The 25086-nt window shown below is 48.3% G+C and overlaps 1 protein-coding gene across 1 annotated transcript in view; it reads left to right on the top strand.

Annotated features, from left to right (window-relative positions):
• The first annotated feature begins 2162 nt into the window (after positions 1-2162).
• The window catches only part of aldh1a3 (aldehyde dehydrogenase 1 family, member A3), a 37096-nt gene continuing 14172 nt past the window's right edge, over positions 2163-25086 (top strand). The window contains exons 1-3 of the mRNA XM_055660982.1: positions 2163-2447; positions 14387-14491; positions 21413-21553. Coding sequence (XP_055516957.1) covers positions 2178-2447; positions 14387-14491; positions 21413-21553 — 516 coding nt within the window. The 5' untranslated portion in view covers positions 2163-2177. The remainder of the gene's footprint in view (positions 2448-14386; positions 14492-21412; positions 21554-25086) is intronic.

Raw genomic sequence — 25086 nt, 5'->3', positions numbered from 1 at the left:
GATGCACTGAACTCTGAAATTTAATGGATATTAATTGTAAAATAAGATTGATATTGATCATTGAATGTTGATTAATATGATTGTAAAATCAAATGGATGCTGATTATAGATAATGGGTGATGATTCTAAAATCAGATATTATTGAATCAAGGTGATTATTGAAAGCTTGTAGAAATCACATCCTTTTTTATAGGCTGATTGGACTTGATTACAGAACCAGATGAAAATCAGATGAATTGTCATAAAAGAATGCTAATGGATATTGATTTTAAAATTAATGGCTGATTTTTGAAACTTGATGGGTATTGATCATAATCACGATGGATATTTATTATAAAATCAGATGGACATTAATTATTACATGCTGCTGAATTGTCATTATAAATTATAATGAATACCAATATTAGAAGTCTAATGGTTATTGATTATGAAATATGATGGATAGTGATCACACAAAGCTGGTGGATATGAATCTGAAAATGTGGATACTGTCTTACAGCAGGCTGAGGGGTACACTGTGAAATGGGTTGACTTGGATTATTGAAGAATGACAGATATTGAATATTAAATTGATATTATATTGATCACTGAAAGCCAATGATGTCTGCAATAAAGTATTAATCAATCAATGTAAAATCAGGTGAACACTCATTGTTTAGCTGCTGGATGTTGCATGTCTCATTGAACAGATAGAGATTATTGATAAATTCTCCATTTTGATTTTAAAATTGTATCAACGATTTATTGATTACTGATTAATATTGACTGCAAAATTGGATGGTTATAAGGTAGTGAACACCAATCTACTCATGTAGATTGAATGGAAGATTATTATTTAAATATGTTGGACACTGATTGCAAAATTGGATGGTTAAGACTTATGGATTAATAATGTACATTGGATGGAAAGTTATTGTTTAAACTAATGAGTATTGTTCCCTAAGACTTGGAACTGGGTGGTGGGAACATGGAGCCAGCTGCCAGGGTAGGTGAGGGGTGCAGGTGGGAGATTCAGACATTGGGAGGTCAGAGTGCAAAGTGTAGAGAGGAATGGGGAGCAAAGGTCATTAATAGATCAGCAAAGGTTAACAAAGGTCAGTAAAAGGTTAGCAAAGTGCCGAGAGAAATGGGAAAGTTTGGACAGAGATGTCCACCTGGCGGTTTGAGCATGAGATAGAGATTCGGTCAGGGAAGGGCTTGACCATGAGAGTTTCAGACAGTGGGTGAGTTACGTACGCGAGATGTTTCGACAAAAGACAATAGACAATAGGTGCAGGAGGAGGCCATTCGGCCCTTCGAGACAGCACCACCATTCAATGTGATCATGGCTGATCATCCCCAATCAGTACCCCGTTCCTGCCTTCCCCCCATATCCACTGACTCCGCTATCTTTACAAGCCCTATCTAGTTCTCTCTTGAAAGCATCCAGAGAACCTGCCTCCACCACCCTCTGAGGCAGAGAATTCCACAGACTCACCACTCTCTGTGAGAACAAGTTGTGCCTCGTCTCCATTCTAAATGGCTTATTCCTTATTCCTAAACTGTGATCCCTGGTTCTGGACAAACACAATGTGCTGGAGTAACTCAGGGGTCAACAGCATCACTGGAGAACATTGTCTGAAGCAGGGTCCCGACCCGAAAAGTCACCTATCCATGTTCTCCATAGATGCTGCCTGTCCCGCTGAGTTACTCCAGCACTCTGTGTGTGTGTGTGTGTGTGTGTGTGTGTGTGTGTGTGTGTGTGTGTGTGTGTGTCTGTGTCCCTGTGTATGTGTATCCTGGTTGGGGAGAGCAGGGGAAGTGATGGGTGGGGTGAGACGGTATGGAGCCTGGGGTCCCTCTTCCTCATACACAGACAGTGAGTGGTGGGATGACTCAGCCGGTATGGAGCATCTGTGGGGTCCCTCTTCCTATACGTTTCACAGAGTGCTGGAGTAACTCAGCGGGTCAGGCAGCATCTGTGGAGAACATGGATAGGTGACGTTTCGGGTGGAGACCATGCTTCAGATGTTCTTTCTCCCTCATGTTTAGTTGTGGATGAGGCAGGGTTGGGGTTGGCCCGGGACGTGGGTTGTCCACCTGCCCGCCCACCCGCCCACCTGTGTGGCCGCTGGGTCACCTGTACCTGGGTCGCGGCGCTGGGACGGCAGTGAGCGAGTGGGTGAATGAATGAATGAATGAAGGGGAGTCTGTGCCAGGAGTGTCGCTTTAAAACAGGCGGGACCGGCTGCCTGAGGTGGGACCGACCAATGGGTGTCAGCAGCCCGGCGCTTAAAGCCCGCAAACCCGACCGATCCCGCACCGTCAGACTGAAGCAACGGGGCAGCGCGGCCATGGCGGAGAACGGAGTGACGGACAACGGGGAGGTGGGCAGCGGGGAGATGGGCCGAGCGGCCCCGGCATCGCCGCCCAGACCTGCGAAAAACCTGCGGGTCAAATACACCAAGGTGCGGTGAGAGGGGGTGTGGGTGGGTGCGGGGTGGTGGGTGCGGGGTGGGTGTGGGTGCGGGGTGGGGGGTGGGGTGTGCGGGGTGGGGGGCGGGGTGCGGGTGCGGGGGTGGGTGGGGGGGTGGGTGTGGGGGGGGGTGGGTGTGGGTGGGTGTGGGTGGGGGGGTGGGGGTGGGGGTGGGTGGGGGGGTGAGGGTGGGTGCGGGGTGGGTGGGGGGGTGCGGGGGCGGGGGGTGCGGGGTGGGTGCGGGGGGTGGGGTGGGTGGTGGGTGCGGGGCGGGGGGTGGGGGCGGGGTGGGTGCGGGGTGAGGGTGGGGGGGGGGGGGGTGGGGTGTGGGTGGGGTGGGGGGGGGGGGGGGGGGGGTGGGGTGTGGGTGGGGGTGGGGGTGGTGGGGTGGGTGGGGGTGGGGGGGTGGGTGGGGGTGGGGGTGGTGGGTGGGTGCGGGTGTGGGGGGGGGTGGGTGGGTGCGGGGTGGGTGCGGGGTGGGTGCGGGGTGTGGGTGGGTGGGTGGGTGTGGGGGGGGTGGGTGGGTGTGGGGTGGGGGTGGGTGGGGGGGTGTGTGGTGGGGTGAGGGTGGGTGTGGGGGTGGGTGCGGGGTGGGTGAGGGGGTGGGGGTGGGTGTGTGTGTGGTGGGTGGTGGGGGGGTGGGGGTGGTGCGGGGTGGGTGGTGGGGGGGGGTGGGGTGTGGGTGGTGGGGGTGTGGGTGGGTGCGGGGTGGGTGCGGGGGTGTGGGTGTGTGGGGGGGGGTGGGTGGGTGAGGGGGGTGCGGGGGTGGGTGGGTGGGGGGGGTGTGGGTGGGGTGGGGGGGGGTGGGGGGGGTGGGGTGGGGTTGGGTGGGGGTGGGTGGGGGGTGGGTGCGGGGTGCGGGGTGTGGGGTGAGGGTGTGCGGGGTGTGGGTGTTGGGGGTGGGGTGGGGGTGTGGGGGGTGGGTGGGGTGGGTGCGGGGGTGTGGGTGGGTGCGGGGTGGGGTGGGTGGGGGTGGGTGGGGTGGGGTGTGGTGTGGGTGGGTGTGGGGTGGGGGGGGTGGGGTGGGGGGGTGTGTGGGGGGTGGGGGGTGGGGGTGAGGGTGGGTGCGGGGTGGGTGGGGGTGGGTGGGTTGGGTGGGTGTGGGTGGGGTGGGGGGTGTGGGGGGGTGGGGGGGTGGGGTGTGGGTGTGGTGGGTGGGGGTGTTGGGGGTGGGGGGGGGGGGTGGGGGTGGTGTGGGGGTGGTGGGTGGGTGGGGGTGGGGGGTGGGTGCGGGGGTGAGGGTGGGTGCGGGGGTGGGTGGGGGGTGTGGGTGGGTGCGGGGTGCGGGGTGGGTGTGCGGGGTGAGGGTGGGTGGGGGGGGGGGTGGGGGTGGGTGGGGTGGGGGTGCGGGTGGGGGGGGGGTGGTGGGTGGGGGTGGGTGGGGGTGGGTTGAGGTTCGGTGGGTGGTGTTGGGGGGGGGTGGGGTTGGGGGGGGGTGGGTGTGGGGGTGGGGTGGGTGCGGGGGTGTGGGGTGGGTGCGGGGGTGTGGGTGGGTGCGGGGGTGTGGGTGGGGCGGGTGTGGGTGGGTGCGGGGTGTGGGGGGTGCGGGGGTGGGGTGGGGTGCGGGGGGGTGCGGGGTGAGGTGTGGGTGCGGGGTGTGGGTGGGGGGGCGGGTGTGGGTGGGTGCGGGGGTGGGTGGGGTGAGGGGTGGGGTGGGTGAGTTGGGGGTGGGTGGGTGGGGGGTGGGTGGGGTGGGGGTGTGTGGGTGGGTGCGGGGTGTGGGTGGGTGCGGGGTGGGTGCGGGGTGAGGGGGGGTGCGGGGGGGGGTGGGGTGGGTGGGGGTGGGGGTGCGGGGTGGGGGTGGGTGGGGGGGGGGGTGGGGGGGAGGGTGGGTGCGGGGTGTGGGTGGGGTGCGGGGTGGGTGGGGGGTGGGGTGGGTGCGGGGTGTGGGTGGGTGCGGGGTGGGGTGGGGGGGTGAGGGTGGGTGCGGGGTGTGGGTGGGTGCGGGGTGAGGGGTGGGTGCGGGGTGGGGTGGGTGCGGGGGGTGGGTGCGGGGTGAGGGTGGGTGCGGGGGGTGGGGTGGGGGGGGGTGTGGGGTGGGTGGGGGGTGAGGGTGGGTGCGGGGTGAGGGTGGGTGGGGGGTGGGTGCGGGGTGGGGTGGGGTGTGGGTGGGTGGGGGGGCGCGGGTGAGATGGGCAGCGATGGGCGGCTTTGTGACCGGGGTCCGGTGCTGTGATCTGAACCCAATGCGGACTATGACGGGCCGGGCAGCAAATGTGGAGGGAATGGACTGCGAGACTGACGCTTCTTCAGACTCTGTCTGAGTTGATGAGTTCCTCCAGTACTTTGTCTTTTGTTCAGGATTCTAGTATCTGCAGTTCAATGTGCCTCCAATGAGGAACCGGAGCGGTTTCAGTTTCCGGGGGGGGGGGGGGGATAAGTGCGGTGTGTGTGTTGAACATTGGGGGGGGGGGGGGGGGAACAGATAACATTCGCACAGAGGTGTAAGATCATGAGGGGAATAGATCGGGTAGAGTCTCTTGCCCAGAGTAGGGGAACCGCGGACCAGAGGACACGGGTTCAAGGTGAAGGGGAAAAGATTTAATAGGAATCAGAGGGGTAACGTTTTTTCACACAGAGTGGTGGTGGGTGTATGGAACAAGCTGCCAGAGGAGGTAGTTGAGGCTGGGACTGTCCCATCGTTTAAGAAACAGTTAGACAGGTCCATGGATAGGACAGGTTTGGAGGGATATGGACCAAGCGCAGGCAGGTGGGACTAGTGTAGCTGGGGCATTGTTGGCCAGTGTGGGCAAGTTTGGGCCGAAGGGCCTGTTTCCACATTGTATCACTCTGTCTCCATGTAATCAGCTCCGGCACAGAGAACGGTGGAAGGTGCTGGAGTCACTGAACATTGGTCGGTGTGGGGGGGGAGGGGGGTGGATGTGGAGCTAGTGAGGGCAGTGAAGGTGGGGGGTGGGGGGCAGGGGGAATGGGGGGGGGGGGGGGGGGGGGGGGTGCCGGGTGGGGAGCCGGGCACTTGCAGCAACTGATGCCGGGTGGGTCGTGGTTACAAGACTCTGGCGACGTTACCCTGATCCGGAGTGAGTCTGGACCCGGGACCCCTGCAAATTATCATGGGAACATGTACAGGAACAGGCCCTTCGGCCCACAGTGTCCCGGCCCAACACGATGTGAGCCACAGTGGGAGAAGGGGGCTTTCCCTGGATGGTGGCCGGGTCGGCGAGGAGGGACTTGGCGCTGCCCGAGTTTTCTCGGAGCCGAGGAGCCTCGACCCGGAACGTTACCCATTGCTTCTCTCCACAGATGCTGCCCGACCCGCTGAGTTCCTCCAGCATTATGTGTCTGCCTTTGTCTGGGGAAGGTTCTGTATGTACACAATTGTGAGCGGCGCGGGAGAGATGGCAACACACGTTTGTTTCCCTTTAGCGATGTGGGTTGAAGGCAAGAGGCAGCGGCTGAGCGGGGACTTGAGGTGGTGTTGGGATGGGAAGCGTTGATGGTGAGAGTGGTTACCGTGGGAGCGGCGGTATTGGCCGCCCGATGCATGGAACTGGCCGCCGGCTACACTGGCCACATCTACCGGCCAGTGCCGGACTAGCGCTGGGTTATTCTGGAATCTGGATTCAGTGTGGACGGTGGGAGCAGGGGCAGGCCCTTCGGCCCACAGACAGTTTGATTGCATCCCAGGTGTACGAGTACACACACTATTGTGGGCACATCCAGAGAGTCACTGGGATCTGAATTCTGGGTGAGGGTTTATAGGAGCTACTGGGCAGTGTACAGGAGCAAAGTGATTCTGCTTCATCGGAAACAGTAAAACAAAACTGTTCTGATCCATGTTCCGTATAACCGGCTTTAAGAATAAATGAGGACTGGTCTTGTGTGGATTTAGTGGGGAAGGGTTGGACTTGCACGGAGCAGGTTTAGACAGGATCACTGATTGATGGTGTAGATGCTGGAATCGAGAAGGTGAGGAGAATGTTGAAGGAACTCAACAGGTCAAGCAGCATCTATGGGTCAGTTTGTGATGCAAATCTGTGATAGGGCCAGATGAGAACGGGTTTGGACATGATCCCACTGGCCTGGGTTCAGTGTGAACAGGAATGGATGGGAACTGGACAGGTCCATTCAGATCAAGTCACCTATTAATATGTCCTTGTACACGGGGCACTGGGAGATGACAGTCAGCTGGGACAAGGGGGTTGCGAATACTTTAGAGATCACCGTGTTGGTGTGACTAGTGATGATCCAACTAGCCTGCTCCTATTGGCTGTGATCTTGTGGACAGAACAGGACATTTCCATGCCGAATATCCAGCGACCTGTTAACCTGAACAGAGAGGAGGACAAGGGGTCAGAGTGTACGATGTTCCCTGGAAAGGTGGAGGCAGGAGATGTGGAGGCAGGAGATGTGGAGGCAGGAGATGTGGAGGCAGGAGATGTGGAGGCAAACCTCAGTGGAATGGAAAGAATTGTCTCTGTGATTAGTGTAGGACAGCAAATGTTTCTGGAAATCTGGCAACACTAACAAAAGCAGAAACTGTGGATGGTCTGTTTAGAAACTGCTTTTACCAGAAAGTGATTCATGTCATTCATGAACCTTTGTGCCTGATGCAGGGACATGTCTTGAGTCTGTTTCTGTAGTGGAATGGAAATCGCATCTATTGGTCAAAGATAATTCCAAATAGCAATGTTGATGCCTTCTCCAAACCACTGGTATGTTAATTAAGTTTAGAGATACAGCATGGCAACGTCTATGTGCCCATGCTGACCATCGATCACCCATTCACACTAGTTTTATGTTATCCCACTCCCCACACACCAGGGGCAATTACACGGTCAAAGTTCATCACTTGGAGCTTATGACTATACACTACATCTGCGAGGACCAATGATTGGCCTGAAAACTTCATCCTTACAGATGCCAACATCTAGTCTTTACAAATAGTTTGGGTTTAAAACTACCTTGCATATCAGTGTCCAGAAACAAGCAGCATTGCACTGGAGTCCAAGTGGCAGAGTGTGTGTGAGTGTGAGTGTGTGAGTGTGAGTGTGTGTGAGTGTGAGTGTGAGTGTGAGTGTGTGTGTGAGTGTGAGAGTGCGTGTGTGCGTGTGTGAGTGTGACACAATTCTTTAACTTTATTGGCCCGTCACTATCTGCCTGTCACTATCTGCCTGTCACTATCTGCCTGTCACTATCTGCCTGTCACTATCTGCCTGTCACTATCTGCCTGTCACTACTGGCCTGTCACTACTGGCCTGTCACTACTGGCCTGTCACTACTGGCCTGTCACTACCGGCCCGTCACTATCGGCCTGTCACTAGAGTCCTTTCCTCACTGGAATAATCACAAATATTACTGAATGTTTCTTTCCTCCAGTCACTTCCCATCAATGGTTTCGAAGCTGTTTTAAACAGTTCTTTGTGGCTTCAGTCATCGCCTTGTCTCAACCCTCACCATCACTCCATGCCCACATATTTTGTCTTTGTGAAATACTTCAGGGCATTCTATAGCAGGTCAGACATGGGATGAGGGTGGTGTGACTGTTATTGCAATGTGCCTGTCTCTGGTTCAACGTTGTGGCTGTGGAGATGTAAGAACATTGACACACAATTGAAGGCACAGATGGCCCCTTCGTTAAATTTGTTTTTGTGTAGATATAAATATTTCTGTGTTTATGTATCCCTTTTAAATTTGAAATATTTTAGCCCCAAGAGGAGCCCTTATTTTAACATTTTTCCCATTCCTTTCATGGAATTTCATCATAACAACTTGGATCAGGTGCGATGTGGCATCCAGGTCTGGCACTGAATTGTCCAAAAGGCAACATGAGGAGAGGAGCAGGGATGCTGAATTTGGTGTATGTTTAGTGGGGATCTATAGTGTTCCTCTAGGTAACCTGGGTGGAAGGGAGGTTACAAATAATCTCCATGGATTAAAGAAAATGCCACTTCCATTTCAGAGTGTTCTACACTAGTTTAGGTTCAGTAGTGGAGCTCAAGTTCTTAAGTGAAGGGTGTTTAATGTTTGCAGTGCTGTGGTGTAGCCCTGGGCTCAGCAGCAACTGGGGACATGTCTCCTCAGAGAAAGATCAAGCCCTGACCAATGGTGGGTAGGAGGGATTACAACTAAAGACCCAATTTACTTGCCTTCATCTGACATCGTGTATTGTCTTTCCGTTGACTGGATAACACGCAACAAAAAGCTAAACTAAACATCTGAATCACTGAATCTAGATCCAGTTCCCACTAAACATTGATAAAAGGTTCACATCAGATGGCGTATTCGATTGATTAGACTGGTGGTGACTTTTTTCTGCAGATTGTGAAACTTCAGTTAAAATAATTATTCATTAATTCTGAAACCAGACACGACAGGTGACGGGAAACAAATGCTTATTTCTCTTTGAATGTTGCATCTCTGATCTTGTCTTTTGCAGCAGAGAATGTAGAAACGTTAGTTTTCTAATGCTAGGTTCCTTTATCAGGCTCCGCTCATCGATTGCCTTTCTCTGAATTCACTTTGTTTGAATTCAATAATTATTCAGATGTCTTCTGCATTCTAGACATGCCTGCCCTCTCAGTGAGGTAAGGTTCTAAACCTGGAAGGACAGTTCATGCATGGGTTTGTAGATTGCTCAGTGTTATTGTGTTTGTCAGATGGACAGAGGGGATTTCAGTCCAATAATGATGAGTTTTGTAAAGATATTAATGGATTACTCGCAGGGTCTGTCTGCCCTTTGGTCAGAACTAACACCACCACATGACAGTTAATTTACAGACAATGCAGAAAATAAAATCGAGCAGACACACAAAATCAAACTTTCTCCCATCTATATAATTCCAATCCAGAAGATGCATTGTGCGTCTGTGACCTGAATATTTCCATTTCTTACCCTTTCTTATTCCAACTCTTTCAATTTTATCACAAATATTTCTCCCTGTGATACAGCACAACAGCAGGCCCTTCAGCCCATCATGTCCATGCTGCCCTTCAAGCACCTGACTAGATTTGACCCAGTGACCAGACAGGCTCTAAGTCGTGATGGCCTTGGTGATTCCAACACTCATCCTGATGCTTAGTATCTGTAGTGAGAGTATCTGCCTGTGTCACTTCAGGCAGTGTGTTCCACACGTCCACTGTCTTGTGGTGTGGACAATTCTTCCTCAGATCTCCTTCAAACTTCCCTAACCTATATACCCTCTGGTATGGGGCAACAATGTTAATCATCTAACCCTCTGATAGTTTTGTTTCCCTCTATCAGGTCCCCTTCCCACTCCAAGGAAAACAAACCCAGTCTCTCCTCTTAGCGGAAATGTTCCATCCAGGCCACATGTTAGTGAATCTCACCCGCACCCTCTGTGTGTAGTCCCACCCTCTCCTGTAGTGCAGTGACTGTACACACATCTCCAGTTGTGGCCAGAACAATGTCTTCTATAATTGCACCAAGAACTCCCTACTCTTTAAATCTATGCTCTGGGTAATAAAGGCAAATACCTTGTAGCTTCTACACTGTCCATCGAGTCTCAGCGGTCCTTGAACTTGGACTTGTTCCTCAAAGCTCCCGAGGGTCCTCATATCCCACCCCCACCACACCTCAAAACACATCATCTCACGCGTCAGAGTTACATTCATTGCTGACAGAACATGTCCCCAGTTGCTGCTGAGCCCAGGGCTACATCCTGGCTCTGCCATCTTATTAACTGGTCAATATCATGACCTTTTCCTTAAAATGTTTTCTTCATTTTCCACTGATGTGACAAGCTCGGGACATGAGTTGAAAACAAGAGCAATGTTTCTGTTTCCCTTCCCCACCATCTGCTCTTTTGTTGGCTGTCCTCACGTATGATCTTGTCCTCACCCTGTTGCTACAAGATGCAGTCATGATAACGGCTCTGCAGAAATTATTTCCAAACATCCACATTCCCTGCAATGGATAAGATCTTTACTTCAATTTTCAGGTCCAGGTTATTGTCGGGTCCTCAGGGTATTCTCTCTACAGTAAATAACCATGAGGTATCTCTCTGTTTCTGCATGATCCGTGGAACTGTGTCATTTAATCTATATTGTCTCACATTACTTATTTTCCACCAAATTATTTACAGGTTTGTATTTTATATCCATTCTTATTCCTGGTAAATTAAATCAGACAAAACTATTGTTTCACTGCATTCCAACAGCAGGTTCCAGGTAGTTTGTGAATTGTAGTTTGTTCAGCAAATTGATGGGGAGTTAGCTGTGGGAGGGGTTGTGGAGGGAAGGGCTGGTTCCCACATTAATATTTGAGGGTGTCCACACAAAACTGGGGTGATTTGACCATTAGCCTGGGCTCAGGTAATGATAAAAACTGGAATGAAACTTTTGCTTGCATGGATGTTTGTGATCTGGGAAAGATTTGCCATCAATGGAGACCAAGCCTTTGCTTCAGAGGAGCAGGCATGAAAATGGGCCCTTCAGCCCACTGAGTCCATGCCAGCATTCAATCCATTTACAGTGTTTAGATACATGATAATGGAATAACGTTTAGTGCAAGGCAAAGCCAGCAAGGTTTGATCAAGAATAGTCCAAGGGTCACCAGTGAGGTAGATAGTAGTTCACCACTGCTCCCTGGTTGTGGTTGGATGATTCAGTTGCCTGATAACAAAGTGGGGCAATGGAACGAAGGAATGAGGAAGAATGTGAAGGGAAATTGTCAAGGAAATGTCAAACAAAGCAAATGTAGTGAAAATAGAGAAACAAAAATAACGGATGTGAAATTGGGGAAGGAATTTGTAACGTATGATTTATCAAAGTCAGGAAGCATCATTGGATATTAAATAGAAATGCTAATTGTCAGGCCCAGTGATATATGAAGTGACAGAATGGGTAATACATTGGTAAACTGGGGCAAGGTCGAGGTTCTTCCAGAAGGTCAGAGTCAGAAAGTTGCATTTCGGGAACTGGAGGAGATTATTAGAACATACAGAGACAATTTGCCCTGACTAGTACGTGGGAACAGAATTGTAATGATTGTGTTGAAGTGTAAAAGGTAGGTGGAATTATATCCGGCCATAATTTTTTTTTATTTATTTATTTATTTTATTTATTCCGAACAAGTAAAGACATTAAAGACATTAATAGTAACAAAATCGAAATTATCAACCAATTGGACATTACAATCAATATTTACAAGCAATGAAAACAAAAAGCAAATTACCAATGTCCAACTCTGTGTCTGTACAAGCTCGAAAAGGAGTGAGAAGAAGAATAACTTATTAAATCTCACCCCTTTTCCCTAACACTTCTACCATATTTAAAAATCAATTAATAATCTAAAGATCTCCCCCAGTGATTCCTTACGAAACACAAAAAAGAACACAAATTGCAATGGGTAAAATTGCTAAAAACATACAGGTAATAGTGAGATCATACACGCTCTGTCGCAAACTGTCGTGATTTTATAGCCTGATCTGAGGTTTCACCCAGGGGGCATCTAGTGATTTCCCACGAGACCAGACATTTATCAACAATGCATGAACAGCAAGCTTCAACTTTTCAATGGAAAGTAAACCACAGTGCTGGGGAACATGGGGTCAGATGAGCTGAGAGAGGACAGAGCTCCAGGGAAGATCATTCCAAAGCCAAATGATCATGGAGCCTATTGTCTTTAGAATATTCTCTTCATCTCAACATCTAATGATCGTCATGAGTATCTTCTATCAAAGTCAAAGCACTCTGGTAACCAGCATACGTCCTCTGTGATCTTAAAACTTGGCGCTGGATGTATGGATTAACTAACCTCCATAGTTGTTAGTTTTGGCTTTCTCCTTCAAAAGGCTCATCAAAGAATACAGGCTGAAGCTAAAACACTCATTGAAATGTTGAATTATAAACTGATGCATTGAAAGAAATAAACATTTACAAGATTACAAATAGTTAGCACCAACAAACATAGATTCCGTGATGAAAGTGTTATCTTGGTGTATTTGATATTGAAGAGTTGTGGCTGGGCACCTAGCATTGCTTTAGTAAAGACCCAGCATGTTTGGAGAATGGCAATGTGAGTTGTGTCTCAGAAATGGCACTGAATGAGTTAAACAGCTAGATGTCTTTGATCAGAATGTTTGCAAGGTTAAAAACGTGGTGTGTTTGGGAAAGGGAGAGTAGCTATTAACTCGGCTAAGGGGGTTGTGGGGGTTAATTCCACTGTTTCTTCCAAGAATGGCACTGTGGATTAATTATCAGGGTCCTGAACAATAGTGCAGCAGGTGTGTGTGAACAAAGGCACTGGAGACTTTACCCACCCAGGTGTGTTCCAACAATGTCCTACACGGACTCTGGCTCCTGGTTGGACAACACCCTCATCCTTGGATTGGCTGTGACGGTAATCCTCTCCAGCTCACAAGTGCCAGGAATCCCAGCGTTCCTCCATTCTGGTCAATGCCCCCTTCAGTAGATTCAACATGATTTAACAAAATCTTTCAAATACGCTGGAGACCACCGTGCCAGTAGTGCCTGACCTCCGCTCCCTCATTCACTTGTGCCCACCGTCAAAGTATCCAGTTGATCCATTGTCAGTTCTGGACCTTTCACCTGTGGCTGGCCTTAGCACCAATCGGCAACATTTGTTTCTGTGCTGTTTCCCAGATATAGTGCTTCAGGTACCATCCGTGAAGGGAGCCATGTGAGGCCCTGACTACAATGGACTTGTGAGAACTATCGTCCATTCAATGTGACAACACCGCACCAACATCATGTGGTGATGCTTTACAAGGTGATACAAACACTGTTTATTGAGCAGTGGACTGGCACACAGCAGTTGTAACAATTCCTTGGAATACACACAAGCCTTTTCTTGAAATTCAGTCTATCCCCACCTCACATTGTTTTGCAGCGATAGGTACAAACCAGGTAATAGCTTGGATGCTGCTGAAAGACAAGGATTCAATATAATAATTTAACAACCCTGGATATGCATTCTGTTATTTGTGGCTGGAGTATATATATAGTTTTGTGCACCTCTGGTAATTCTGAACGTGCACGTGCAGTGCTTGTTCGCCGTTAGCATCTGTGGAGAACATGGATAGGTGACGTTTCACAGAGTGCTGGAGTAACTCAGTGGGCCAGGCAGCATCTGTGGAGAAGATGGTTAGCTGATGTTTCAGGTCACTCCTCTTCTTCAGACATTTGTTACAATGATGTTGGGTTTGATGTGGAGCACACGGGGCTTTGCTACTTATACATGAACACCGTTACACGAAGGCCCATTTCACCTGCAAATTGGTACTTGTCGATTGGGCAATTTTCAGCCTGTTCACGAAGGTCAGATTTACTTCTGATAACATCTCCGATTCCAGCCACTAACTCTTCCCTCAGCATCTGAGAGAGGGTGAATTCTCACTCCATTTAATTTATTGTCTCCTCCTCCTAAAGTGGATGCACTCACATTATTCTTCATTACACTCCTTTTACTTATTAAACCTGTCGACATTCCTTAATTGTCCATCGACATCTCGACCAATTATCCAGCATTACATTGAGTTTGCACTTTCAGCCCTTTGAGCCAAAGAATAAACCAGGATAAGACATGCCGTGGACATGCCAGTCTGAAGAAGGGTCCCGACGTGAAGCATTGCCCATCCATTGTCTCCAGAGATGCTGCCTGACCCGCTAAGGTACTCCAGCACTTTGTGCCTATCTAAGGCTTCTTACCATGCATTGATAAATGGAGACACAAGGAACTGGACATGAGAATCTTCAGCAAAACACAAAGTGCAGGTCGGGCAACATCAGTGCAGGAAATGGAGAGATACATTTTGGGTTGGGATCCTTCTTCAGACAGTCTGAAATCTAAAGCAAGGCCCTTACCTGAAACGTTGTCTGTCCCTGTCCTCGAGCCACTGAGTTTCTCCACAACTCTGTGTATGTGTTAATGTTTGCAGCATTACTGCCAATACTCTCTCCCCAAACTACACCTTGTCTTCCCAACAGATATTCATTAATAATGAATGGCACGACTCTGTGAGTGGGAAGACATTTGCAACCTTCAACCCAGCATCGGGAGAGAGGATTTGTGATGTTGAAGAAGGTGACAAGGTAAAAATGTTACTTTTTATTCTTATTTCTTCCAAGATTGCACAATGTTAGTTTTGCTGTTAATGATTAGATCGTGAACTAGGATATGCATTTTGTGGCTTTGATTTGTTTACAAATTGGTGAGTTTTGAATATTCCAGGAATATTCTGGTGCACTGGGCTATTGATGTTTCCCACACAGCTGATTTGTATCAGTCATCTCTAACCTTCTCCAAGCTGAATCACCCATTCTGAATGTATCCGTCATTCTCATTGTCCTCTACACTACACACACCCTCTTACACAACATGAATCTGAAGCAACCTCTCATGCTGCAGCATCTAACCCATCTCCACACCTTCATCTCTGGTGTTTTTTCCAAAATAACCATTATTTTCACGCAGTAAATATAATTTCGAATCTGTTATTTGAAACATGGAGGAATTAAGTTACAGAACTGGCACAGCAGAGCCCAGTTTGGTTCAGCCATGACCGTGTAAATAGTGGGCTAGGCTGCAAGGGCCGAGTGGCCTACACTTGTTTTATTGTGTACTCTGTACCTGAAAATAAAAAGCTCCAGACAATTTAACTTCTTCCTTCATGAGATGTGTTTGTTGCTGGTGAGCTCGGGTAAGGTTAAATGTTTTTGGGAAGGTTTGGAAGGCATAACGTTACATCCGGACAGTCCTTCTGATGAAGGTACCTCCACCCTGATACTGGGCAGGGAGCTCCAGGCTTTAGACGCAGCACTGAAGATGGAAGGACAAGGTGAGGGATGACTCGGAGGGAAATATTATTCTGCCACGTGGTCGGGTTGTGACGTCCCGACACGTCATTAGTGACTTATGTCGATGGTACACACTGAACCTGGGCCCTCAGGACAAAGACCTCTTTGAATGGTTTATTGTGGGAGGAGCTGGGCTGTGGTTGGGATGTGCTGAGGAATGTGAAGGAGCCTGCCTTGTTGTTGCTGGCCCAACCTCTGGCAGAGACCCTCCTTTACCTGTAATACCTGTAAATGCCGTGACCTATGAAGCAGGTGTAACCAGAGCCAATCTCAACCTCGGTCTCTCCGTACCACAGTCTCTGTCTGTTGAAAGCGGCACTTGTCGATTTTAGTTAAGTTGCAAGACTTGAGTCAAGACTGGAAAGGAAGGAGCCTGCCTTGTTGAAGCTCTGATTGTAAAAATATTACACCGAAAATATTGTTGATTTATTTCAAAAGAACTGGTTTGTCCTGTTCTGAATGTGAGCACTTTACACAGGTGGATAGTTTTAGCAAAACTACATTGAATATAGAACACGGTTACACATGGTTATCTTTTACAATGAGCAGTGATATTTCTGTTTCACTCCTCTGCTTTGCTGAATATATTTGTGATAGTTTATTGTAACTGTCCCAGCATTAAACTGCAAATTCCACCACAAGGAGAGCCTTTACCCCACAGTGATTCTCCGGATAAGTGAGCAAAAATGACTTCATTATTGAGGCACAAGAGACTAGAGATGCTGTAAACACGAGTGCAACACACAGTGTTGGAGGAACTCAGTGGGTCAAGCAGCATCTGAACGGGCAGGCAACATTTTGGGTTGGTCCCTTCTTCATACTGATTGAAGTAGGAGGAGGGGGATTGAGGTGGGGATGAGACAAAGCCCGGCAAGTGATAGGTGGATACAGGTGAGGGGATTTGACAGGCGGATGGGTGGTGTAAGTGGCAAAGGCTAGAGGTGAAAAGGAAACTAAAGGTTGGCAGATCAGGAAATTAGTGCCTGACTCTATGTGTTATTATTATCTGGATAATGTACCAAAGAAAGATGGCTGAGGGAAACGAGATTAGGTGGCATTGGAATAAAACAGATGGATCGATTTTTGAGTCCTTCCACTTCCTGTCTCTTTGTCCATAGAAATGTATTTGAAATATTTCTCAGCTCCTTCACCCTCTCAGGCAATGAGTTCCATTTGTCCGGTAGTCTTGGGTGAAGAATACGTTTCTACAACCCTCTCATTCATCCACCAATTAACTTGAATCCCTGGCCCTGGTTATTGACCGAAGATAGACACAAAATGCTGAATTAACTCAGCGGGACAGGCAGCATCTCTGGAGAGAAGGAATGGGTGCTGTTTCGGGTCGAGACCCTTCTTCAGACTGACCTCTCTACTGAAGGAAGTAGGTCCTGTCAGTTCACTGTGTAAAGGTCTTCCATAGGTTTACACATCTCGGTTAAATCTCTCCCTTTAGCCTCTGTTCCTAAAGCAAGCACAGTCTAGCCAACCCCACTTCAGCCCTGGGAAGAGCCTCAGTAATTTCCTCTCTGCCTTAGTGCTAACACATCCTTCCTGCACTATGGTGACCAGAACCGAACATGGTACTCGGAGGTCTGACCAGAGCTTCATTCAGTTCTCGCATGATCTCCCCGCTCTTCTGTACCCTGCCTCTAGTGAAGGCAGTTGTCCAGAGTACCTCCTTGGCCAGCCTACCTGTCTGACCTGCTACCTGGATCTGAGAACATGCCCTCCACTATGTAATTACTGCTTCACATTCAGGGTTAGGGATCTGCTCGGACAAGGCTATGGAGATTCACGGACAAATGAGAATTCCTATTTCAGGATCTCATGATCTTTCACTAACCTCTAACTATCACTCGGGCCGAGCGCACATCCACTCCGAGTCCAGCACTGAGCATCACATGATTAGTTCACGTTCCCAGACATTGAAAAGATGCAACTGACAGACCAACGCAAAGTGATGAACCAGGGTATTTACAAAACCAAAGATAGACACAAAAAGCTGGAGTAACTCAGCGGAACAGGCAGCATCTCTGGAGAGAAGGGCACCCTTCTTCAGACTCGACCCGAAATGTCACCCATTCCTTCTCTCCAGAGATGCTGCCTGTCCCACTGAGTTACTCCAGCTTTTTGTGTCTACCTTCGGTTTAAACCAGTGTCCGCAGTTCCTTCTTACAATCCCTGGCAACCAGGTGTTGTCCCAAACCACTGCTCCCCATAGCTCAGCAATTCTACCTCTACACATTCTTCTGACCTGCCAATTCTTTATTCTCCTCAGATATTTTTGTGATTGCAATGTCGATCGGGACTTATACATGTGGCTTGAATGATGTTTGGTGGCTTGTAAAAGCCAACACGATCCTTAACTGGGATGACTAATTTGGATGTGAATCTCCATGTTCTTGCAGTGGGTTAACACTAAACATCAGTATTTCTTAACGGGTTGGATCTTGGTTTAATTTAGAGGTACAGTATGAAACAGGCCCTTCAGTCCACGTCATCTAGGCTGACCACATTAATCTATGATAGAGGCCATTTACAGACCACTTAACCTGGAGATCCACATGTCTTTGGGATGTGCCAGAAACTGGAACTCCCAGACCAAACCCACGCGGTCATGGGGAGAAGGTACAAACTCTACAGACAGCACCCGAGGTCAGGATCGAACCCAGGTCTCTGGTGCTGTGAGGCAGCAGCTCTACCCACTGCATCACTGCGCCAATCACGACTCGATGAAATAGTCCTCTCAATAATAATTGAAGCCTAGTTTAGATTTTAAGAGTATTCATAGCAAAAGGATTAGAATTTGTTGATTAAAATTGGTCCTGACATTCTGCTCTGACGTATTTCCATTCCTGGGACAATTATTTAGCCCGTAGGAAAATCTCAGTGCTTTTCCCACATACTTGCCCTTACAAGCTGACGTGATTACTGTACTGCAACACCTTGTTATGTACAGTGAGATATGTAACGATCTGAGCAGACCAGCTATGTGGAGCGTGGTAACTGAAGGCCATTGTGCCCACACCTGTGTTTATGGTGTGGCCCAGAGCCAAGGTAAACACCAACAAAACTCAATCCCTTTACCTAGCAGCATGCTGCTATTTATACTTTAATTAGTCATGGTATTTATGAAGAGACAAAGCAGATATTTTCTGAAGGTGGATTTTATGACATACAATACCGTATCTGTGGTGTAGACCAACTATAAATCCCAGGCCACAGTAATGAAACATGTTTTCCACCAGATCATGCAGATGTATCTAGTTTTCAATGTGGTATTTTAGTAATGTGATGGATTTAATTACCGCTGGCACGAACACTGACAACTGGCCAGAATTCCATTCATTTTTGGATGATTCTTAGTTTAAGGTGATTTATGATTTGCGTAATTAAATGGTGTCACAAAATCCAACTTACAAATAGTTGCTGGCACTGGTTAGGATGGAAGCCCCTTGAATCCAACAGCCCCAGAGCTGGGTACTTTGTAAGATCATTTTTGCCAGTTTTACGCCAAAATGTAACTAGGAGCAAATTTCCTTCTGAGATTCATCAGCTGGTTACTGTCAGAGTAGTGGATGGGACAGAGGCACCTCCACTTATACACAGTAGAGCAGCCTTGACTCACAGATCCACAACACACAAATGCTCCAAGAAATGTTTAAAGAATGTTTTAATAGAAAGATGTTAGATATAGAAATCTAAACTAGTATTCATTAACAACTGGATACAGTATATGTTTCATTAGTTTAATTATGGGCGTGTTAGGGCGAAAATAGTCATTCAATAAAGTGAAAGAATGGCAGGAACTGTATACATGTGATATGGGCAGATATATATCAACTAATGAATGGTTTCTGTTCAATAATATGGGGCGGGTTTATTCTGATTATAGTTCCCAGTTCCAAATTCTATTTAATTTGATTTTTGTGAATCTTGGTTTTGTGGGTGAAGATTTGAATGGGCTTGTAAAGATTAGTTTAGTTTAGAGATACAGCATGGAAATAGGCCCTTTGGCCCACCGAGTCCACACTGACCTGCGATCACCCGTTATGTGACCTGCAAATCTATTACATTCATATCAATAACAAATATTTTATAATGCATTAAAGAATGGTAGCCTGGGACAATTCATATCACTGTGTAGTATACAATACAGTATTGGTGTAGGATTGGGATAACCAAAGGGTCCCGACTCGAAACGTCACCTATCCATGTTCTCCACAGATGCTGCCTGACCCGCTGAGTTACTCCAGCACTCTGTGAAACGACACCTATCCATGTTCTCCACAGATGCTGCCTGACTCGCTGAGTTACTCCAGCACTCTGTGAAACGTCACCTATCCATGTTCCCCACAGATGCTGCCTGACCCACTGAGTTACTCCAGCACTCTGATTTGGAGAAAACCAAAACTACATCAAATCGCCTCTGTCATTGTTGACGTTTGTAAAGAGCAGCGTACGGAGTTCTCTGGAACAGAAACCCAGGGACGGCCTGTACACGGCTTATGGGGTTTCAATGGAATATTAACTTGATAACATCTTTATCCAAGAACACTGAGATTCGCTAGTAATGTCAGTGCAGACTAGAACTTGTAAAGTAAAAAAATAAAATGCCAACGGTATCAAATGCTGTGCCAATGGGAAGTTGTCCACTGTGAGTGCTACTTACAAAAACATCCTGATCCAGCAATAGTGTCAGAGTTCCCTTCATGTAATTTCAACAAGTGCTTGGTTTGAAATCTAACTCTTTGTCTCAAGCCTACAGCAGACAGTTCCAAGGTAAGACCAATGAGTACGTTTCCACATCATGTTTCAGGGGCAGTGGTCCTGAATTTATCTGTGACCAGTGGCAGTATTAGTCAGGACTGAGATATGTATAACTGGTGTGAAGGAATTAATCTTTTAAGCTTGTGGTTACGCATGAAGAGCTTTGATAAGATTAATTTTGAAGATCTGGCATGTTTATTGATCTTGACCATTAAAAGGGGGGGGGGGGGGGGAGAGAGGAGGGGGGGGAGGAGGGGGAGAGGAGGAGGGGGGGGGAGGAGGAGGAGGGGGAGGAGGAGGAGGAGGGGGGGAGGAGGGAGGGAGGGGGGAGGAAGGGGAGGAAGAGGGGAGGGGGATGGGGACTGAGGGCAATGCCAACTGGAGATGACGAATGTTAAGAATGAGGTGGAGGTAACTGGAGGGGAGGGGGAGGTGGCACAAGTTAACCCTACACACGGATAGACTTTGTAACTAGTTATTTTCTCCTTGCCGACACTGCTTCACAGGATGATGTTACTGCTGCCCCGTTTCATCACCATGAGGACAGGAAGGCACAGCCAACTCTGGGAGGTGGAAAGTCATTAATCTGAAACATTAACTGTTTCTCTCTCCATTGATGCTGCCTGACTCTCTAAATGTTTAACACGTTTATGTTTTTATTATTCTTTGCCTCAATGCAAAGGTATTTTCATGGGATAGTATTGAAACCATTGACACAATAGAAGGGGCTGAGCTGCCTGTCCCTGTCTACCAGTGTTGCCTCCATTGGAATTGGTTCTGCAGTCATTACACTATACCTCAAATTCACAGCGAGTGCTACACTAGGCTGGCTCAGCGGGCAGAACTGCTGTCTCACTGCATCAGAGACACGGCTTCGATCCTGACTACGGGTGCTGTCTGTGTGGTGTTTGCACGTTCTCCGTGTGACAGGTTCGTAGGTTAATTGTGTTCTGTAAGTTGTCCCCATTGTGTAGGGAGTGAAAGTGGAATAATGTAGAATTAGTGTGGTTGACATGAGCTAGTGGGCTGAAGGGCCTCGACCAGAAACATCACCCATTCCTTCTCTCCAGCGATGTTGCCTGTCCCACTGAGTTAGTCCAGCGTTTTGTGTCTGTCTTTGGCCTGTTTCCATTGATGTGTCCCTCAATGAATCAACCAATTGATGTCAGGATGAATTGATGAAGTGTAAGTGGGATAATGTAGAATTAGTGTGAGCAGGAGATTGATGATTGACATGAACTAGTGGGCTGAAGGGCCTGTTTCCATTGATGTATTCCTCAATGAATCAACCAATTGCTGCCAGGATGAATTGCTAAAGTCACAGATATTACTGGTGGCCTCACGGTAAATGCTCCATCTATACATGTGTCTGCCTTTTGTTTTCAGGCTGATGTGGACAAGGCAGTAGAGGCAGCTCGGGCAGCATTCCAGCAAGATGCTCCCTGGAGGCAGATGGACACGTCTACCCGGGGGAGACTCCTGTGTAGATGGGCAGACCTCCTGGAGCGAGACCGGAACATTCTAGCTGTGAGTCAAGATCATGTGACTATACTACCCATCTACCCGTCTACTAATCCTCACTCCCGTCTTTGTCACCCGAGTGGTTTCATTATTCCCTGCATTTACAAAACTCAAATTATAGATTGCCACCCAGCATGGAAACAGGCCCTTCGGCCCAACTTGCCCACACCGGTCAACATGTCCCATCTACATCAGTCCCACCTGCTCACGTTTGGCCCATATCTCTCTAAACCTGTCCTATCCATGTACTTGTCCAAATATTTCTTAAATGTTGGGATAGTCCCTGCCTCAACGACTTCCTCCAGCAGCTTGGTACAAACCAGCATCTGTGGTTCTTTGTTTCCATATACTGGGGTTGAGGGCGATCCTGCTGATTTAGCCCATGGTTTAGTTATTGCCCCCTCACAGTTTCTAACGAGAGACCATCCAGTGATCCATTCGAAACGTTAACATTTCTTCCCGAGTGCTGCCGTCAGACAGCACTAGGTCCCGAATAGAGTATTAGAGTTAATAGAATAATACGATTATCCCACATCACAGCGCAAGATGACAAGTTAAATTAATTTTCACTAAATGAATGCGGATTATTACTGAGATATGTTTCCATGAAACAAAGGGCTTTATAAATTAAAGGAATGATAGACAATGAGGTATCTGAGCAGTGGATAAACCCTTTTGTTTTGCTGATGATTCTATTACTGAAAAAGAGAAAAATGATACAAGGACATTACAAATACTTTGTACATCAGAGGAACAGCACAAAGTAATTCAATAGCAAATAAATAGCTTTGAGTCGAGTTCCAACGCACCTGGCCCGGCCCGGCCTGGCCCACATCATCTGCAAACCTTGTTCTTTTCATGTTAACATGAATAAAGAACAATCACCACTCTGATTGCAAATATTTAGTTTGTCAGTGACTGTCCCCATTGCCATTCAGCGCTGCCTGTCACCAAGGCAGCTCATTGACATCGATGAACCGTACAGCACGGGGACTGGCCCTTCGGCCCATATCTGTGCTCAACATGATGGCACATTAAACTAGTCTCTACCCTCCATTCCCCACATATCCACGTGTTTATCTATTAAAGCCTCTTAAACACCACTATGGTATCTGCCGACACCACCACCCCTGGCAGTAGGCAGCATGTTGCAGGCCCCCACCACCACCCGTGGCAGTATGTTGCCCCCACCACCCCAGGCAGCATGTTGCCCCCACCACCACCCGTGGCAGTATGTTGCCCCCACCACCCCAGGCAGCATGTTGCCCCCACCACCCCAGGCAGCATGTTGCCCCCACCACCACCCCAGCAGTATGTTGCAGGCCCCCTCCACCACCCCTGGCAGCATGTTGCCCCCACTACCCCATGTTGCAGGCCCCCTCCACCACCCCTGGCAGTATGTTGCCCCCACCACCACCCTCTGTGAGAATAAACATGCCCCAAACTTGGCCCTTTCACTTTCAAGCTCTTCCCTCTAGTCTTTGACATTATCACTCTGGGAAGAAGGTTCTGACTATCTACCCCATCTAAGCCTCCCATCCTTGTCTGTATCTCTACCAGGACTTCCCTCAGCCTCCAGAGAAAACAATCCAAGGTTTTCCAACATCTCCTTATAGCTGATACCTATGATCAAACAAGGGCTTGTATATGTGTAAGTTGCTGCCCTGGCGAAACTCCGTAAATGTACACGGGTTTGTTACTGTTCAACACCTGCATTATACTTATTGCACCACCAACATTACCAAAACAACCAAGTTATTATAACATTAGAGTCCTAGAGACACACCATTCAGAAACAGGCCCTTTGGCCACCACTTCAAAACCTACAATCAAGTACTCTCCATACCAAGCAGGTCAGGCAGGATCTCTGGAGAAAAACAATGGGTGACGTTTCGGGTCGGAACCCTTCTTCAAACTTCAGCAACTGCAGTTCTGTGTTTCCACCCATCTATGCCAGAGCCATTTGCCAGGACTTGATCTGATTCTTTGTGTTAATCAAATGCTCATTTCAATGCTGGTTTAACATTGTGAGAGTTCCTGCCTCCACCATCCACTGGCGCTGTGCTTCTAGATTCCAACTGTCTCTGGGTGTTTGTTCCACGTTGATGTCTGGAGGTTGGCTGCTGGATGTTGAAGCAATCTGCTGACTATAAATCACGTCCGCACATTAGTTCTGAAAGGCAATATGTAAATGCAAGCCTCTCTCCACTTTGTTGATTATTCTACCATGCTTGGCTGATATTGACCACACTACATTATTGATCTAGTTCCTCTGGTCAATGGGAGATTTCTCTGGACACAGTGGAAGTGCATTTTTCCTTTCTCTTGTTGCTTCTGAAGCACGAGAGGCTACTTGGGTTTCTGTGTCACAAAACCTTACTCCACTCTTGCCGACATGAGGGCTGCCATATTGTCCCACCACGCAGGTCCACATATCCTTGGCAACCAGCGGGAAGTATGTTGGATAACATTAATGACCATGCTGCCTCTGTTAGTGACATGGTCAAGGAAGGAGAGGAGCAGTTAGTGGGAGAGAATGGGTGAGGAAGGCAGGAGCAGTGAGATTGTTCAAAACCCAGGGCTGCCAGAATGCGCAGAGACCGAGCATTTATGTATCAGAGTTGCTTCAAGCCGTAATGTGGTAATGTCCCCACTGTCTCTCTCAAGCTCTGCTCTACCCTGTACTGAGCAACTTGGCATGGAGCCACTGTCACAGATACCTTGGCTGCTGTACTCCTCTAACACTGCAGTTTCCCAAGGGTGTAGGATATCATGATTTGTACACATGGGCTCTTTCAGTCTGAATCAGGGCAAGCCTGAGAAAGAGGAAAGGACAATAGTTGATGCAGATAGTGGTAGTGTCACGTTGGATGGTCACCATTAGTGTAGGAGATACTGGGAAACTGGATCACCGTCTGTTCAACAAAGATGAAAGATTTATGGATGTTTGATAGAGAATCCCATTTTCCTATTTGATCTTGGAGGATAAACCAGTTAACATGATAAGCATCAGATATTATATTGAGCAGTAAATCAAAACAAGAGCATTTTGTGAGCTGTGTTTTGAAGTCGAGAAGTAATGATTCTATTACCATGCCCAACCTGCCCACACCGACTAGCATGCTCCATCTACACTCGTCCCACCTGCCTGCGTTTGGCCCACATCCCTCTGAACCTATCCTATCCATGTACCTGTCCAATTGTAGTACCTGCCTCAACTATCCCCTCCAGCTGCTCGTTCCATACACCCACCACCGTTTGTGTAAAAAAAGTTAACCCTCGAGTTACTATTAAATCTTTCCCCCCTCACCCTAAACCTCTGTCCCCTCATTCTCAATCCCCCAACTCTGCATTTACCCAACCTATTCCTCTTATAATTTTGTACACCTCTATATCACCCCATGACTTTATTCAGTTCTGTTCCAATAATGCATCACCATGTGGCCATGCAACAAGATCGCAACAATCTTCTTACTTGAGGTAAACATTGGCAGATGGTGACCAATTCCACCGAGAGAAAGTCGAACCACTCGTGGGGG

Source organism: Leucoraja erinacea, chromosome 33 (assembly GCF_028641065.1).
Source record: "Leucoraja erinacea ecotype New England chromosome 33, Leri_hhj_1, whole genome shotgun sequence".
In the NCBI taxonomy this organism is placed as follows: Eukaryota; Metazoa; Chordata; class Chondrichthyes; order Rajiformes; family Rajidae; genus Leucoraja; species Leucoraja erinaceus.
Note: the sequence above shows the minus strand (reverse complement) of the source record. Positions and strands in the feature narration are given on the sequence as shown.